This window comes from Heptranchias perlo, chromosome 43 (genome assembly GCF_035084215.1).
Source record: "Heptranchias perlo isolate sHepPer1 chromosome 43, sHepPer1.hap1, whole genome shotgun sequence".
Lineage (NCBI taxonomy): Eukaryota > Metazoa > Chordata > Chondrichthyes > Hexanchiformes > Hexanchidae > Heptranchias > Heptranchias perlo.
In genome coordinates this window covers 9,636,343-9,655,750 of record NC_090367.1, presented here as the reverse complement: position 1 = coordinate 9,655,750, position 19,408 = coordinate 9,636,343, and the positions used below count along the sequence as shown (strand labels likewise).

At 49.1% G+C, this 19,408-nt stretch overlaps 1 protein-coding gene across 3 annotated transcripts in view; it reads left to right on the top strand.

Moving 5' to 3' along the window:
• The window catches only part of LOC137306496 (pyruvate carboxylase, mitochondrial-like), a 1,155,436-nt gene that overhangs the window by 777,609 nt on the left and 358,419 nt on the right, over window positions 1-19,408 (top strand). For all 3 annotated transcript variants that reach the window (XM_067975757.1, XM_067975758.1, XM_067975759.1), the window contains one exon: window positions 13,110-13,254. In XM_067975757.1, coding sequence (XP_067831858.1) covers window positions 13,110-13,254 — 145 coding nt within the window. The remainder of the gene's footprint in view (window positions 1-13,109; window positions 13,255-19,408) is intronic.

The window sequence follows — 19,408 nt, the reverse complement described above, 5'->3', positions numbered from 1 at the left end:
GACAGTGTAGAGGGAGTTTTACTCTGAATCTAACCAGTGCTGTACCTGCCCTGGGAGTATTTGATGGGACAGTGTAGAGGGAAAGTGCTAGTTGGGAAAGTAAGCTGTGAGGAGGACACAAAGAGGAAGGATATACTTGCCTTAGAGGCGGTTCACTCGATTAATTCCTGGGATGAGAGGGTTCTCCTATGAGGAGAGATTGAGTAGAATGGGCCTTTTCTCTCTGGAGTTTAGAAGAATGAGAGGTGATCTCATTGAAACATATAAGATTCTGAGGGGGCTTGACAGGGTAGAACCTGAGAGGTTGTTTCCCTTGGCTGGAGAGTCTAGAATTAGGGGGCATAGTCGCAGGATACGGGATCGGCCATTCAAGATTGAGATGAGGTGGAATTTCTTCCTGCAGAGGGTTGTGAATCTTTGGAATTCTCTACCCCAGAGGGCTGTGGATGCTGAGTCATTGAGTATATTCAAGGCTGAGATGGATAGATTTTTGGACTCTCGGGGAATCAAGGGATATGGGGATCGGGCGAGAAAGTAGAGTTGAGGTCAAAGATCAGCCATGATCTAATTGAATGGCGGAGCAGGCTCGAGGGCCAAATGGCCTACCCCTGCTCCTATTTCTTATGTTCTTAAATGAATTCTCCAGCACTAACACAACCCCACCTTGATGAGCACAAAATTCACGAGAAGAAAAATATCGCTTTTTTTGTAAAGATGTAACTCATCCGGAGAATGTTGGTGGTTTGAGAAGGTTTTGAGTCAGGCTGAGGTTAACGAACATTCTCTGACTGGGCCTCTCGATTGCTCTGTTCGCTGCTCATCGCAGCTGTTATCAGGCACTCTTTGCCTGGGCTGCTCTGTCGTTTGTGTTTCTCCGAGATGATAAAATGGAAATATTTATCGGTGGAAAGATGTGTGCCGTTATGTTACGATGCTGTAACTCCAGCCGTATAATTTGAGCTCTGCATTTATGGTACAAAGCAGTAGAGGTGACAATTTGCATTCTCCGCACACAGTTACATCATGAAACCCCTGTTAAGATTTCACAAACGCGTTGCAGAACATAAAAAGCACTACGATGTGTTGTCGTCAATGTTGAATTCCTGTCCTGGTGTCACAACTGATTTCATTCCTGATGCCTTTGATTAAATGGAAGTCAGGCACCAACAGCACATATTACCGTGTCCTTAGGGCATCCTAAATGTATTGTAGTAAGATGATGTGTAATAATTTTTAATTAAATAATGTCCAAACGATTGACTTCAATTTTGTTCAACAAGCTCACTTTGCTCTGTGAACTCTTTAGACCCTGCAAATAAATAAATAAGTTGATGACAGGAAATGGCTCTCTGGAGGATTCCTTCCAGGTTTATTTTCCTCCTTAATTTAGGGCCAGTGTTTCTCCCTCCTTTCCCTCACTCTGATCGACCCTCTGATCCCTCGAGTGCAGAAGATTAAGAGATGATCTAATGAAGGAGTCGATCGGGCCGATGGAGAGAAATATTTCCTCAGGTGGGGGGAGTCCAGAACAAGGGGGCATAACCTTAAGATTAGGGAGGCGAATGGTATGTTGGCCTTCATTGCAAGAGGATTTGAGTACAGGAGCAGGGATGTCTTACTGCAGTTGTACAGGGCCTTGGTGAGACCACACCTGGAGTATTGTGTGCAGTTTTGGTCTCCTTATCTGAGGAAGGATGTCCTTGCCATGGAGGGAGTGCAACGAAGGTTTACCAGACTGATTCCTGGGATGGCAGGGCTGACGGATGAGGAGAGATTGGGTCGACTCGGCCGAAATTCACTCGAGTTTTGAAGAATGAGAGGTGATCTCATCGAAACATACAAAATTCTAACAGGACTAGACGCAGGGAGGATGTTCCCGATGGCTGGGGAGTCCAGAACCAGGGGTCACAGTCTCAGGATACGGGGTGTGCCGTTTAGAACCGAGACGAGGAGAAATTTCTTCACTCAGAGGGTGGTGAACCTGTGGAATTCTCTACCACAGAAGGCAGTGGAGAAGTCATTAGATGTATTCAAGAAGGAGATAGATATATTTCTTAATGCTAAAGGGATCAAGGGATATGGGGAAAAAGCGGGAACAGGGTACTGAGTTAGACGATCTGCCATGATCATTTTGAATGGCGGAGCAGGCCCGAAGGGCCGAATGGCCTACTCTTGCTCCTATTTTCTATGTTTCCATGTAAATTAGAGCTAGGCCGTTCAGGGGTGATGTCAGGAAGCGTTTCTTCACACAAAGGGGAGTGGAAATCTGGAACTCTCTCCCCCCAAAAAGCTGTTGAGGCTGGGGGTCAATTGAAAATGTCAAAACTGAGATTGATCGATTTTTGTCGGGTGAGGGGATTAAGGGTTACGGAACCAAGGCGGGTAAATGGAGTTAAGATACAGATCGACCATGATCCAATTGAACGGGGGAACAGGCCCGAGGCCTACTGCTCCTCTGTTCAGAGGCAGGCACGTGACCCGTGACCAACGGCAATGCAGTTCTTGAACCCGATTCCAAGAGGCACCATCTTCACCCACCATTTTTCTTGTTTCATTCTCTTCCTCCCTCGCAGTCTTGGCTGAGATTGAGAACTCCATCTGTTTGGGGAGGTGCACAATCTGTAGCCTTTTCAGAGCTGTGCAAAGGCCTCTCGGTTCAGACAAGTCCATTCCCAGTTTGCAGACGAATCTTGCCCCCCCCTTCTCATCGTATCCCTCGCTCCGTTTTCTCTCTCTCCAGAAACGAATCTCGTTGTCCCTTGAACCCGTTTCGAAAGATAGACATGCATTTATACAGCCCCGTTCACAACCTCAAGACGTCCCAAAGAGCTTTACAGCAACAACTTGTTTAACGTCCCAAGATGCTTCACAGGAGCGATTATCATCCAAATTTGACACTGAGATGTAAGGAGATATTAGGACAGGTGACCAAAAGCTTGGACAAAGAGGTCGGTTTTCAGGAGCGTCTTAAAGGAGGAGAGGTTTAGGGAGGGAATTCCAGAGGTTAGGATCCGGGCAGCTGAAGTGCTTTTTTGAATTGACGTCACTGTTGTAATTTGGGAAACGCGGCAGCCAATTTGCGCACAGCAAGATCCCACAAACAGCGATGTGATAATGACCAGATCATCTGTTTTTAGTGCTGTTGGTTGAGGGATAAATGTTGGCCCAGGACACCGGGGAGAACTCCCTCTGCTCTTCTTCCAATAGCGGCCGTGGGATCTTTTACGTCCACCTGGGAGGGGCAGACGGGGCCTCGGTTTAATGTCTCATCCGAAAGACGGCACCTCCGACAGTGCAGCACTCCCTCAGTACCGGCACAGGGAGTGTCGGCCTGGATTATGGGGTGCAAGTCTCTGGAGCGGGGCTCGAACCCACGACCTTCTGACTCAGAGGCGAGCAGTTAGTTTTAGCGACACCTGAAGGGCTATAAAAACTAATCCATTGGTTGAGGAAGTAAGGGGAGGGGGGATGTTGCTGCAATCTATCATCAGAGACAGAGGCCCCGATATTTGTGGGGAGGGAGCAGGGGTCAGGGGTTAACTGGAAATCCCAGGGACGCGGAGGAGCTGCCGAATTTTATTGCCTTCTCCCCATCCCCTCCCCGCCGAAGCCAACCAGAGCGACAGGCTGAGCGGCTTCCATTAGAGGGCGGTCCCCGGCATTCGGGAAAGTTGGGAGGGAGGGAAGGAAAGAAAGATCGGGGGAGGGTGGTTGGAACCCAGCAATCAGGAGGGAGGGAGGGACCAGGAGAGATCACGGCGGGGGGTGTCGCTGGACAAGTATGAGTTGATCAGAGAGAGTCAGCTTCGATTTGTGACGGGTTGGTCATCTCTGACCAGTCCAGTTGAATTTTTTGAGGAGGTCACTAACATGGTGGACAGGGGAGTGTCGATGGATGTTGTCTATGTGGACTTCCAGAAGGCATTGGATAAGGTTCATCACAAGAGTTTATCAACAAAAATGAACGCACAGGATTGGAGGCAGCCTTGTGACATGAGTTGGTAACTGCTTGGGAGTGAGGAGACAGAGAGTGGGGATAAAGGGTTTGTTCTCTGATTGACGGGATGTGATAAATGGTGTTCCCTAGGGATCTGTACTGGGGCCTCAGCTTTTCACCAGGTATATCAATGAGTCGGATGAAGGGATAGAGAGTTGTCTCTCCAAGTTTCCAGATGACACCAAGTTAGGAGGCACTGTAAGTAGTGTGGATGGGAGCAGGAAGTTACAAAGAGATATGGACAAACCAAGAGAGTGGGCAAAATTATGGCAGATGGAGTTCATTATGGGGAAGTATGAGATCATTAAAATAATTAAAAAGGCGAATGGAACATTGGCTTTTATCTTGAGAGGGCTGGAATACAAAGAGGTGGAAGATATATTGCAGTTGTACAGAGCTCTGGTTAGACCCCATCTGGAGATACTGCATTCAGTTCTGGGCACCGTCCCCTCAGGAAGGATATATTGGCCTTGGAGGGGGTGCAGTGCAGATTCACCAGAATGACACCGGGGCTAAAAGGTTTGAATTACGAGGAAAAGGTTGCAGAGACGAGGCTTGTATTCCCTCGAGTGTAGAAGATTAAGGGGTGATCTAATCGAGGGGTTTAAGATGATTAAAGGATTTGATAGGGTCGATAGAGAGAAACTATTTCCTCTGGTGGGGGGAGTCCAGAACAAGGTGGCCTAACCTTAAAATTAGAGCCAGGCCGTTCAGGGGTGATGTCAGGAAGCATTTCTTCACACAAAGGGGAGTGGAAATCTGGAACTCTCTCCCCCAAAAAGCTATCGAGGCTGGGAGGTCAATTGAAAATTTCAAAACTGAGATTGGTAGATTTTTGTTGGGTGAGGGGATTAAGGGTTACGGAACCAAGGCGGGTAAATGGAGTTAAGATAAAGATCAGCCATGATTGAATCAAATGGCTCAAGGGGCTGAATGGCCTCCTTCTGTCCCCTATGTTTCCAATATTGCTACATCATCCACTTTGGATCTGAGAGAGGCAAATTTTCCAAATGGCAAGAAACTAGGAACTGTCGAGGAGCAAACTGAATCCAGGTACAGAAATCACTAAAAGCTCGTGCGCAGGTACAATAAATAATCCAAAAGGCGAATAGAATGTTGGCCTTTATCTCAAGGGAGGCTGGAATATAACAGGGAAGAAGTACAGATCCTATCTGGAGGATTGTGAAGCAAGCTGTTCTGATCTGGAACGCGCTGCCTGAAAGGGCGGTGGAAGCAGATTCAATAATAACTTTCAAAAGGGAATCGGAGAAATACTTGAAGGGGAAACATTTGCAGGGGAAAAGAGCAAGGTGGAGAGGGACTCATTGGTTAGCTCTTTCAAAGAGCCGGCACAGGCCACGATGGGCCGAACGGCCTCCCGCTGTGCCGTCCGATTTGTGCCCGGGCCGAGCCTTTTTTCAGAAGAGGAAATTGTTTAACCGGAGTACAGACGCGCACACTCCAGCTAGGTGTGAAGTGTGTTGCCCCCAGTCAAATACGAGGTAGCGCAGCGTCTCGGAATGAAGAATCCGACTAGACTCCCGCTGTGCGTAAGGTTCCTCCCTTCAAAATGGCGGCGTTGGGCTTTGAGGAGCCTGCTTGGAAGTGATTACAGACGGAGCCTTACCGTCAGTATGTGTCTCCCAGTCTTAAATCCTCGATCATTCGAAAGAAAGGCAATTACCTTTCACCTCCTCGTGAGCATTTTGCCTCAAACTGCAAGTACCAGTGAGATCACAGCAGGACGTTGAGTTCAGAGTTGACCGCTAGACTGGCAGTGCGAAGGGGCAGTGATTAACCTGGAGCATTGCAGCAATCGTGTCCTATGGCTGAGTCAGGTCAACCATCCTGCACAGGGTGCAACTCAGAAACCCCTTGTAAATCACCAGCTCCGATGCAAGGGATGAGACTGGGGATCCCTTAGGCCAAATCAGTCTTGAGTCTCCGAAAATCACGCTGAGAAATGAACTGGCAAAGTGACACTCTGTCAGAAATTCTTTTCGCGAAGTTCCTGACCCAAATTCCCAGCGGATTTATTGTGCTGTGCAATGCTCCCCGCGTGGGACTGGGTTGGGGCAGCCCAGCGGAGTTCACTGCGGGCCTTCCAGACAGCCGGGAGATGGTCCCTTCCATCTCTCTGTGCTGATTAGATTCTCGATTCAATTGCAACAGTAGTTCCCTCAAGCACACGTTCGTATCGCAAAACGAAAATCGTGGTGATTTTAAACAGAAGTTATTTTTAAAACGTAGTGCGGTACATTCTATGAATTTTGATCAAAACTCTCCTTTGGCAGTGCTGCTTAAAACTCGTGTCACTTGTGACTATAGAAAGCAGTAGTTACATGGTGTCAATGGGCTGTGACAGTGAGGATTAGTTTGCCTGGCAATCATATGATAACAGACTGTACAGGCTGGGGCTCTTTTCTCTAGAATAGAGAAGGCTGAGGGGTGACCTGATAGAGGTCTTTAAGATTATGAAAGGGTTCGATAGGGTAGACGTAGAGAAGATGTTTCTAATTGTGGGGGAGACCAGAACTAGGGGCCATAAATATAAGATAATCACTAATAAATCCAATAGGGAATTCAGGAGAAACTTCTTTACCCAGAGAGTGGTGAGAATGTGGAACTCGCTCCCACAAGGAGTAGTTGAGGTGAATAGTATGGATGCATTTAAGGGGAAGCTACATGAGGGAGAAAGGATCAGAAGGATATGCTGATAGGGTGACTTTCAACCATGAGTATTAAGTATATCGAGAATATGTTATCAAGACCCTTTTCTTTAAATTGATGAATGTTTGATAGGTTGGCAGCTGAGGGATGCGGTTCATCAGAAACCCCTCCTGTTCCGTCTTCTGTGACTATTATGGGATGTGTTTTTCCGAGCGTTGCTTCCAAACTGGCACATTCAGTAGTTGGGAGCTGGGTAGCTCATTGGGACTTCTTGAAATAATGTGTGTGACCACTGCTGCAGCCCTGCCGTCCGCCGCAGCCCTGCCCCCTCTGCTGCGGCCCTGCCCCTGTGCCGCGCGGCCCCCCTGCCCCCTCTGCCGCGGCCCCCCTGCCCCTCTGCCGCGGCCCCCCTGCCCCTCTGCCGCGGCCCTACCCAACTGCCGCGGCCCTGCCGTCTGCCGCAGCGCATTGGGAAAAGGGGCCACCAGGGGGTGGTTCTTAGTCCCTGGGTCATGGCCAGGAAGCTGCTGGGTGGTTCTGTAGGGCTGGACCTTCCTGTGCGCCTATTCATTTGTAGCACGGGTGAGCATCTCCAACCAGAACGTTCTACAATGTGCGATAGGCATGCAATAAGAACACGCAAGGATGAGAATGTCCTTACTGTAATGATACCCCGACAACCCAACGGTAGCACAGTGATGTTCTGGAGAGAGAAGGCTTCATCCAGACTACCCTCGCTAATCCACCCCATCAGTTTCCTTATTATGACCCTGGCCCAACTACCCGTTCCCTCCCCTCACTTTACTGAACCTTCTAATGCCACTCACCTTCTCCAGGTGAGAGGTGTTATGATGGTAACCTGCGTGGGTCCCAGCTTTGCCTGTCTCGTAGGAGATGTGCAGAACTCTTTGCCCCCCAATCCTACTCAGAACCCCCCCCCCCGACATATTTTCCCGTTACCAGAGCTGTCGCCCCCTCTTCCAATTTCCACCCATCCCTGACCTCCATGTGGTCCATCTCCATCCCTTCTCTTCCCCGACTTTTCGCCCTCTTTCAGTGGGCTTGCCACTGACTATCTATTACAAGGTCCCCACACTTCCCTGGAGGCTGCTTAGTCTCCTGCTTCCTTGTAAACACTGCCCCTTTCTCCCCGTTTCTCCGCCTGGTTCACAGCGGCTCTGACGAGACCCCCTCCCGCACCAGAGCTTTGGGACTGTCCTTCTCCGCCACTCCACCCTCACCCTCCTCAGTCAAAGCTTCCCCTCCACGAAGGTCACCAGAACCCATGACCATGTCCGTCCCATTCCGTGTCTCACTCTCACCCCTTTCTCACAACAGCAACCCCATCCCCTCCCCACCCAGCTGCCTGGCGGGACTGTCCCTTCCACTAAACCCTTCTTCACTCTTCCACCAACCCCTACCTTCTGCGGCCCTTCCCCAGACATGTTCTCGTGCGTCACCTGCCTATTCACCTCCTCCCACCCCAAGCACTCCTTCCGTGGGAAGCAGCAATTTCCATGTGCTTTCTCCACCCTACTATCTCTTACACCTTGCCCTCAATGTGATCTCCACAGTGGGGAGACCAATCGCCGATTAGGGAATCGCTTAGCTGTACACCACCATTCCATCCATGTCAGACGCTGAGCTCCCCATGGCTACCCAGGATCTATCCATTGTCTGCCCAGGATCTATACATTGTCTATCCAGGATCTATCCATTGTCTATCCAGGATCTATCCATTGTCTATCCAGGATCTATCCATTGTCTATCCAGGATCTATCCATTGTCTATCCAGGATCTATCCATTGTCTATCCAGGATCTATCCATTGTCTATCCAGGATCTATCCATTGTCTATCCAGGATCTATACATTGTCTATCCAGGATCTATACATTGTCTATCCAGGATCTGTACATTGTCTATCCAGGATCTGTACATTGTCTATCCAGGATCTATACATTGTCTATCCAGGATCTATACATTGTCTATCCAGGATCTGTACATTGTCTATCCAGGATCTATACATTGTCTATCCAGGATCTATACATTGTCTATCCAGGATCTGTACATTGTCTATCCAGGATCTATACATTGTCTATCCAGGGTCTATCCATTGTCTATCCAGGATCTGTACATTGTCTATCCAGGATCTGTACATTGTCTATCCAGGATCTATCCATTGTCTATCCAGGATCTGTACATTGTCTATCCAGGATCTATACATTGTCTATCCAGGATCTATACATTGTCTATCCAGGATCTATACATTGTCTATCCAGGATCTATCCATTGTCTATCCAGGATCTGTACATTGTCTATCCAGGATCTATACATTGTCTATCCAGGATCTGTACATTGTCTATCCAGGATCTATCCATTGTCTATCCAGGATCTATCCATTGTCTATCCAGGATCTATACATTGTCTATCCAGGATCTATCCATTGTCTATCCAGGATCTATCCATTGTCTATCCAGGATCTATCCATTGTCTATCCAGGATCTATACATTGTCTATCCAGGATCTATACATTGTCTATCCAGGATCTATACATTGTCTATCCAGGATCTATACATTGTCTATCCAGGATCTATACATTGTCTATCCAGGATCTATACATTGTCTATCCAGGATCTATCCATTGTCTATCCAGGATCTGTACATTGTCTATCCAGGATCTATACATTGTCTATCCAGGATCTGTACATTGTCTATCCAGGATCTATCCATTGTCTATCCAGGATCTATCCATTGTCTATCCAGGATCTATCCATTGTCTATCCAGGATCTATACATTGTCTATCCAGGATCTATACATTGTCTATCCAGGATCTATCCATTGTCTATCCAGGATCCATTCAATGCCTATCCAGGATCCATCATTTTTCCACCCTTGTTAATTTTTGCTTGCCTTCATGACTTACGGTGGGGCCAACATTCCACGTGCCAACTTCACTCTGAATACAGCCTTATTTTCGGCACAGCCTTTAAACACTGGACCGTGCGTTATCTAGTTTGTCTCTGAGAGTCTGTAAGCTCCAGCACGTTAGTGCTGGGCCTCCAGTTCGTCCCGAGGCCTCTTCACCTTTGATGTGTGCGAGTTGGGTGAGCTGCCAGTCCGGTGCTCGCCCACAGCTCGGCACCAGCCGGAGGCGTTCCTGCTGGCACAGCGCTGCTTCCAAGAGTCAAGGGCTTGGCAGGGGGCCCAGCGAATCACTCCGTGTATGTGTTATATCAGTGACAACAACCAGAGCCTTCCCCGCCCCCCCTACCAGCTGTCTGATACAGGGGAAGTGGTGGAATCATAGAATGATACAGCACAGAAGAAAGCCATTCGGCCCATCATGCCTGTGCTGGCTCTTTGAAGGAGCTCTCCATTTCGTCCCACTCCCCCCTGTTCTTTCCCCATCGCCCTGAAAATGTTTTCCCTTCAAGTATTTATCCGATTCCCTTTTGAAAGTTATTATTGAATCTGCTTCCACCGCCCTTTCAGGCAGCGCATTCCAGATCATCACAACTCGCTGCGTAAAAAAATGTCTCCTCATCTGGTTATTTTACCTTAAATCTGTGTCCTCTGGTCACCGACCCTACGGCCACTGGAAACAGTTTCTCCTTATTTACTCTATCAAAACCCCTCATGATTTTGAACCCCTCGATTAAATCTCCCCTTAACCTTCTCTGCTCTGAGGAGAACAATCCCAGCTTCTCCAGTCTCTCCCCATAACTGAAGTCCCTCATCCCTGGTCCCATTCTAGTAAATCTCCTCTGCACCCTCTCGAAGACCTGGACGTCCTTCCTAAAGTGTGAGGCCCAGAATTGGACACAATACCCCAGCTGAGGCCTAACCGGTGATTTATAAAGGTTTAGCATAACCTCCTTGCTTTTGTACTCTACGCCTCTATTAATAAAGCCCAGGATCCCATATGCTTTTTAACAGCCTTCTCAACTTGTCCTGCCACCTTCAAAGATTTGTGTACGTACCCCCCCAGGTCTCTCTGTTCCTGCACCCCCTTTAAAATTGTCCCGTTTAGTTTATATTGCCTCTCCTCATTCTTCCTACCAAAATGTTTCAGTTCGCACTTCTCTGTGTTAAATTTCACCTGCCATGTGTCTGCCCATTTCACCAGTCTGTCTACGTCCTGAAGTCTGTTACTATCCTCTACTATATACTAAAAAAATGTTTGGTTTACCATTTGCAGAGGCCCAGACGGGTGGGATTTGCTATACCATCGATAATCGAAGGGAAAAATCTCTCCATTAGCGATTACTTCCTGCTCCCTATGGCATGGGTTTAATATTAATAGAATCGTAGTGCCCAAAAAGGGCTTTTCCTTTTTTTAATGAAGTCCTACCGTCCCACATCACATCTGCTTTGTTCCTGGTCCCTTTGATTTGGTTGACAGGCTGCATCGTATCACAGAATGCTACCCCGGGGATAAAGTTGGGGCTTTGGCAATACAATGTGGCAGAATTCGTCTCGGTTGACAGTCGGGTAGCATCCCTTAGGAACGCACAGAACCGAAGGAGGCCGTTCGGCCCGTCGTGCCTGTGCCGGAAATATAGCAAGCTGCCAAATCCTGGCAGCTGGTGAATCGGATGAAGGTGTGTGCAGTGATTCAGAGGGAGCTGCACTTCTCCTTTTGGAGCCCACCTCCGAATTAATTAAACGCTTCACAAGCTGGAACAAGGCCGGGATCACAAATCAGGGCTCCCAACGAATCGATTCACCGTGCCAGGTCGAGGCGCGAGGAATTTCGGTTTGCCGTGTGACTCCCGACATTGGATTCCACAAATGTGAGGTGACGCATTTTGGGAGATCGAATCGGGCCAGGACCTACTCCGTTAATGGTAGGGCGTTGGGGAGAGTTATAGAACAAAGAGATCTAGGAGTACAGGTTCATAGCTCCTTGAAAGTGGAGTCACAGGTGGATAGGGTGGTGAAGAAGGCATTCGGCATGCTTGGTTTCATTGGTCAGAACATTGAATACAGGAGTTGGGATGTCTTGTTGAAGTTGTACAAGACATTAGTTAGACCACACTTGGAATACTGTGTACAGTTCTGGTCACCCTATTATAGAAAGGATATTATTAAACTAGAAAGAGTGCAGAAAAGATTTACTAGGATGCTACCGGGACTTGATGGTTTGACTTATAGGGAGAGGTTAGATAGACTGGGACTTTTTTCCCTGGAGAGTAGGAGGTTAAGGGGTGATCTTATAGAAGTCTATAAAATAATAAGGGGCATAGATAAGGTAGATAGTCAAAATCTTTTCCCAAAGGTAGGGGAGTCTATAATGAGGGGACATAGATTTAAGGTGAGAGGGGAGAGATACAAAAGGGTCCAGAGGGGCAATTTTTTCACTCAAAGGGTGGTGAGTGTCTGGAACGAGCTGCCAGAGGCAGTAGTAGAGGCGGGTACAATTTTGTCTTTTAAAGAGCATTTGGACAGTTACATGGGTAAGATGGGTATAGAGGGATATAGGCCAAGTGCAGGCAATTGGGACTAGCTTAGTGGTATAAACTGGGCGACATGGACATGTTGGGCCGAAGGGCCTGTTTCCATGTTGTAACTTCTGTGATTCTATGATTCCCAAGTCGAATTCCTGGGCCTTCCTTTGTCAATCGAAAGTTTGTGAGTGTCTCAGTCATTTTGGAGTTCTGTGTTTCCATTGCCCGTTCCCAATTAAAGTGAAGTTAGACAAGAACAACGACCTGCATTTATATAGCGCCTTTAACGTAGTAAAACCTGCCAAGGTGCTTCACAGGAGCGATTATCGGACAAAATTTGACACCGAGCCTCATAAGAAGGCTTTAGGACAAGTCAAAAGCTTGGTCAAAGAGGCAGGTTTTAAGGAGCGTCTTAAAGGAGGAGAGAGAGGCGGAGAGGTTTAGGGAGGGAATTCCAGAGCTTAGGGGCCCGGGCAGCTGAAGGCACGGCCGCCAATGGCGGAGCGATGGGAATCGGGGATGCGCAAGAGGCCAGAATTGGAGGAGCGCAGAGATCTCGGAGGGTTGGAGGAGGTTACAGAGATAGGGAGGAGGGGGGGCGATTTGAAAACGAGGATGAGAATTTTAAATCTGATGTATTGATGATCCGGGAGCCAATGTCGGTCAGCGAGCGCAGGGGGTGATGGGTGAACGGGACTTGGAGTGAGTTAGGATACGGGGGGGGCAGCAGAGTTTTGGATGAGCTGAAGATTACAGAGGTGGAAGATGGGATTCCGGCCAGGAGAGCGTTAGAATAGTCGAGTCTGGAGGTAACAAAGGCACGGATGAGGGTTTCAGCAGCAGATGGTCTGAGGCAGGGGCGGAGTCGAACCTGATGTACCACCGAGGTGTGTGCGTGCACTAAGTTCATCGTCTAACGCCAATATATTAAAAGTCGTGCGTGCGGCACTTCCCTCCAGATTAACCTCTGCCGTTCCCCGTTCCTCTTTTTCAGACGAATATTCCATTCCTGCAGAATGTCCTCAGCAACGACCAGTTCCTGTACGGCATCGTGGACACTCAGTTCATAGACGAAAACCCAGACCTAATCTTAATGAGGCCCGTGCAGAACCGAGCTCAGAAATTGCTTCACTATCTGGGTAAGCTTTCAACTCCATGTTTGAATCCCTCCAATTTGGGTTTCCGCCCCTGCCTCAGTGCTGAAACGGCCCTTATCAAAGTCACAAATGACGTCCCATGTGACCGTGGTAAACTCTCCTTCCTCATCCTTCTCGACCCGTCTGCAGCCTTTGACACGGTCGACCATCCCATCCTCCTCCTACGCCTCCCCTCCGTCGTCCAGCCGGGTGGGACTGCCCTCGCCTGGTTCCATTCTTATCAATCCAGTCGTAGCCAGAGAATCTCCTGCAATGGCTTCTCTTCCCACTCCCGCACCGTTACCTCTGGAGTCCCCCAAGGATCGATCCTCGGCCCCCTCCTATTTCTTAGAGAGGGTGCAGAAAAGATTTACTAGAATGATTCCAGGGGTGAGGGACTTTAGTTACACGGATAGACTGGAGAAGCTGGGGTTGTTCTCCTTGGAACAGAGAAGGTTGCGAGGAGATTTGATAGAGGTGTTCAAAATCATGAAGGGTCCAGACAGAGAGTAGATAGAGAGAAACTGTTCCCATTGGCGGAAGGGTCAAGGACCAGAGGACGTCGATTTAAGGTGATTGGCAAAAGAACCAAAGGTGACATGAGGAAAAACTTTTTTACACAGCGAGTGGTTGGGATCTGGAATGCACTGCCCGAGGGGGTGGTGGAGGCAGATTCAATCATGGCCTTCAAAAGGGAACTGGATAAGTACTTGAAAGGAAAAAAATTTGCAGGGCTACGGGGAAAGGGCGGGGGAGTGGGGCTAGCTGGATTGCTCTTGCATAGTGCCGGCACGGTCTCGATGGGCTGAATGGTCTCTATCGTCCTGTAGTCTTTCTATGATTCTATGCTGCCCCTCGGCGACATCATCCGAAAACACAACATCAGATTCCACATGTACGCTGACGTGCTCTACCTCACCATCATCTCCCTCGACCCCTCCATTGTCTCTCATTTCTCACACTGCTTGTCCGACATCCAGTCCTGGATGAGCAGAAATTTCCTCCAACTAAATATTGGGAAGTCCGAAGCCATTGTCTTCGGTCCCCTCCACAAACTCCGTTCCCTCGCCACCGACTCCATCCCTCTCCCTGGCCTCTGTCTGAGGCTGAACCAGATCATTCGCAACCTTGGCGTCCGATTTGACCCTGAGATGAGGTTCTGACCCCATATCCCCTCCATCACCAAGACCGCCTATTTCCACCTCCCTAACATCGCCCGTCTCCGCCCCTGCGTCAGTCCATCTGCTGTTGAAACCCTCAACCGTGCCTCTGTTACCTCCAGACTCGACTATTCCAATGCTCTCCTGGCCCGGCCTCCCATCTTCCACCCTCCCTAAACTTCAGCTCATCCAAAACTCTGCTGCCCCCCCGTATCCTAATTCGCACCAAGTCCCGTTCACCCATCACCCCCTGTGCTCGCTGACCTACATTGGCTCCCGGTCTGGGAACGCCTCGATTTTAAAATTCTCATCCTTGTTTTCAAATCCCTCCATGGCCCTCGCCCCCCTCCCTATCTCTGTAACCTCCTCCAGCCCCTACAACCCTCTGAGATCTCTGCGCTCCTCCAATTCTGGCCTCCTGCGCATCCCTGATTTCTATCGCTCGACCATTGGCGGCCGTGCCTTCAGCTGCCTGGGCCCTAAGCTCTGGAACTCCCTCCCTAAACCTTTCCACCTCCTTTAAGACGCTCCTTAAAACCTACCTCTTTGACCAAGCTTTTGGTCACCTGTCCTAATATCTCCTTATGTGGCTCGGTGTCAGATTTTGATGATAATCGCTCCTGTGAAGCGCCTTGGGACGTTTTACTACGTTAAAGGCGCTATATAAATGCAAGACAACATTGGAGGAGCTCAGAGATCTCGGAGGGCTGTCGGGCTGGAGGAGGTTACAGAGATCGGGAGGGGGAGCGAGGGCCATGGAGGGATTTGAAAACGAGGATGAGAATTTTAAAATCGAGGCGTTGCTGGACCAGGAGCCAATGTGGGTCAGCGAGCGCAGGGGGTGATGGGTGAACGGGACTTGGTGCGAGTTAGGATACGGGGGGGCAGCAGAGTTTTGGATGAGCTGAAGTTTAGGGAGGGTGGAAGATGGGAGGCCGGGCCAGGAGAGCATTGGAATAGTCGAGTCTGGATGTAACAAAGGCATGGATGAGGGTTTCAGCAGCAGATGAGCTGAGACAGTAACGTAACTGCCTGGAGTCACCCGCAGGCACTGGATTGTAGTCATGGACAAGCGGGAATGAGAGGGAATCAGGAATGTTGTTAGAAAAGGTTCCCTGGATTATTAAAATGTTCTCCCTGGGAGTTTAACATAGCCTTTGGCCCTTGAAGCATACTGATTAGATGGAGTAGTTGAAGGAATCACAAGACAATAGATGAGAAGTGGGAAACATGAAATTAAACAATCGAAACCTTCTTAAAAAGAAGTTTTCATTCATTAAAAAGCAACCATCCCAAACCAGCGAATTAAATCCACGAAATTCCTTTCAAACTCCTTTGCGAGACCTCAGTCCTTATTCACTCACCCAATGTACACCCTTCAAAACTAAATCCAGTGCTCCCGTATACATCAATAGCCCACAGCACATCCCCTGCCCACCCCAATCTGGTGCCCATCTCTATCCCCTCCACCTCCACGTACACCCATAGCCCACAGCACATCCCCTGCCCACCCCAATCTGGTGCCCATCTCTATCCCCTCCACCTCCACGTTCACCCATAGCCCACAGCACATCCCCTGCCCACCCCAATCTGGTGCCCGTCTCTATCCCCTCCACCTCATCGTACACCCATAGCCCACAGCACATCCCCTGCCCACCCCAATCTGGTGCCCATCTCTATCCCCTCCACCTCCACGTACACCCATAGCCCACAGCACATCCCCTGCCCACCCCAATCTGGTGCCCGTCTCTATTCCTGCACCTCCACGTACACCCATAGCCCACAGCACATCCCCTGCCCACCCCAATCTGGTGCCCGTCTCTATCCCCTCCACCTCCACGTCCATCCACAGCCCACAGCACATCCCCTGCCCACCCCAATCTGGTGCCCGTCTCTATCCCCTCCACCTCCACGTCCATCCATAGCCCACAGCACATCCCCTGCCCACCCCAGATTCCAGCCCTCACTCCCCGAGTGCTCTCACGGCCCAAAGCCCAGAGCTCCAATAACCCCCATCCTCGACGTCCAGCTGAACTGAACCTCCGAGCCCCCCCTGTACATCTCTGATCAGTGTTCTCCGACAGCTTTTTCCACATGGTCCCTGCTGCCCGACTCCAATATCTTATCGTGCCGTGTGCCTGGGCTTTAGGAAAAGGGGAATTTAGTACATCGATAAAGATCAGGAAATTTCACCGAGGCACACGGAGAGAGGAGACCCAGGGAGGCAGGGACCTACATCAAACCAAGGGAACTAGAAGGACAAGTAAAGAAATAGAGAGCATGTGAGAAAGCATTTATAACAGTCATGGGAGGGAGGGGAGACAGAGGCAGAGAAACATGGAGAAATGGAGACTCAGACAGACAGACAGCCAGAGACAGAGACGGAGAGAGATAGACAGAGAGAAACGGAGACAGAGAGAGATCGAGAGACACAGAGAGACAGACAGACAGACAGAGAGAGACAGAGAGAAACGGAGACAGAGAGAGATCGAGAGACACAGAGAGACAGACAGACAGAGAGAGACAGAGAGTAGAGAGACAGACAGACATAGAGATGGAGAGAGTTAGACAGAGATAAACGGAGACAGAGCGACAGACAGACAGACAGAGAGAAGGGAGAGACAAGGAGACAGACTGACACACAGAGAGATGGAGAGACAGAGACAGATAGAGAGAGACAGAGACAGAAAGAGATAAACAGAGAGAAACGGAGAGAGAGAAAGACAGACAGAGCGAGAAAGAGATGGATAGTCAGAGAGACAGACAGAGAGAGATAGACAGAGAGAAACGGAGAGAGAGATAGAGATAGAGAGAGAAAGAGATGGATAGCCAGAGAGACTGAGAGATATAGACAGAGAGAAACAGAAAGAGAGAGAGTGAGACAGAGAGCAAAAGAAATGGATAGCCAGAGAGACTGAGAGAGAGAGATAGACAGAGAGAAACGGAAAGAGAGAGAGTGAGAGAGACAGAGAGAGACGGATAGCCAGGGAGACAGACAGAGACAGAGAAAGATAGACAGGGAGAAACAGAGAGAGAGAGAGTGAGAGAGACAGAGAGAGACGGATAGCCAGAGAGACAGACAGAGACAGAGAAAGATAGACAGAGTGAAACGGAGAGAGAGAGAGACAGACAGAGCGAGAAAGAGATGGATAGTCAGAGAGACAGACAGAGAGAGATAGACAGAGAGAAACGGAGAGAGAGATAGAGATACAGAGAGAAAGAGATGGATAGCCAGAGAGACTGAGAGATATAGACAGAGAGAAACAGAAAGAGAGAGAGTGAGACAGAGAGCAAAAGAAATGGATAGCCAGAGAGACTGAGAGAGAGAGATAGACAGAGAGAAACAGAAAGAGAGAGAGTGAGAGAGACAGAGAGAGACGGATAGCCAGAGAGACAGACAGAGACAGAGAAAGATAGACAGAGTGAAACGGAGAGAGAGAGAGAGAGAGAAACAGAGAGAGAAAGAGACGGATAGCCAGAGAGACAGATAGACAGAGAGAAACAGAAAGAGAGAGAGTGAGACAGAGAGCAAAAGAAATGGATAGCCAGAGAGACTGAGAGAGAGAGACAGACAGAGAGAAACAGAAAGAGAGAGAGTGAGAGAGACAGAGAGAGACGGATAGCCAGAGAGACAGACAGAGACAGAGAAAGATAGACAGAGTGAAACGGAGAGAGAGAGAGACGGATAGCCAGAGAGACAGATAGACAGAGAGAAACGGATAGAGAGAGAGAGTGAGAGAGACAGAGAGAGACGGAGACGGATAGCCAGAAAGGCAGACAGAAAGAGAAAGAGAGAGAGAGAGAGAAACAATGATGGAGAAAGCGATAGAGAAGGAATTAGAGAGTAGGAAAGAACGAGGCACATTGCAAGAAGAAAACTTTAGAAATATTTCTCTGAACACTGCTGCAGGGGACCAACTAGTGAAAGTTCCAGTTTCTTTCCTGCTATGTTAATTAAATTCTTGTAATTTCCTCCCCCCCAGCACTTGGCCGGCAGCAACACTCCATTTGCTTGTTGTTGCTGTAATCATTTAAGCTTTAAAAATGTCACTGTGAATGAATCATTAATGCTATGCAAGCCTCTCTCTCAGTTTACCTATCTGCTCTGTAACAGTGATGATTTCTTTCCTCTCAAAGAGTGTCGCACAGTATCACACTGAAACATCTCCCAGTCCTTCACACCATGAATCACCCATGCAGACTTTGAATTATCCTTTCTGTTCCTTCTGCTGTTAGTTTTGTACTCGGTCTGATTTAGGAGCTATCAGTCACACCCTGAATGTTATATCACCTTTAATATCGGCACTGGCCTGCCCTCCCACTCACGGAGCAAATTAAAAAATAGGACTGTCAAAAAAACAGGCATAAATATTGTTCGCGTCCAACATGAGTAACAAATCTTTCCCTTCCCTCCTTCCCTCCCTTCTGATTTCCACACTCCATCCGTCAGCCGAGCAACTAAATATTGGGAAGTCCGTATCCATTGTCTTCGGTCCCCCCCACAAACTCCATTCCCTAGCAACCAACTCCATCCCTCTCCCCGGCCACTGTCTGAGGCTGAATCAGACCGTTTGCAACCTTGGCGTCCTATTTGACCCTGAGATGAGCTTCTGGCCCCATATCCCCTCCATCATCAAGACCGCCTACTTCCACCTCCCTAACATCGCCCGTCTCCGCCCCTGCCTCAGCTCATCTGCTGCTGAAACCCTCACCCATGCCTCTGTTACCTCCAGACTCGACTATTCCAATGCTCTCCTGGCCCGGCCTCCCATCTTCCACCCTCCGTAAACTTCAGCTCATCCAAAACTCTGCTGCCCCCGTATCCTAACTCGCACCGAGTCCCGTTCACCCATCACCCCCTGTGCTCGCTGACCTACATTGGCTCCCGGTCCGGGAACGCCTCGATTTTAAAATTCTCACCCTTGTTTTCCGATCTCTCCGTGGCCCTCGCCCCCCTCCCTATCTCTGTCACCTCCTCCAGCCCCTACAACCCTCCG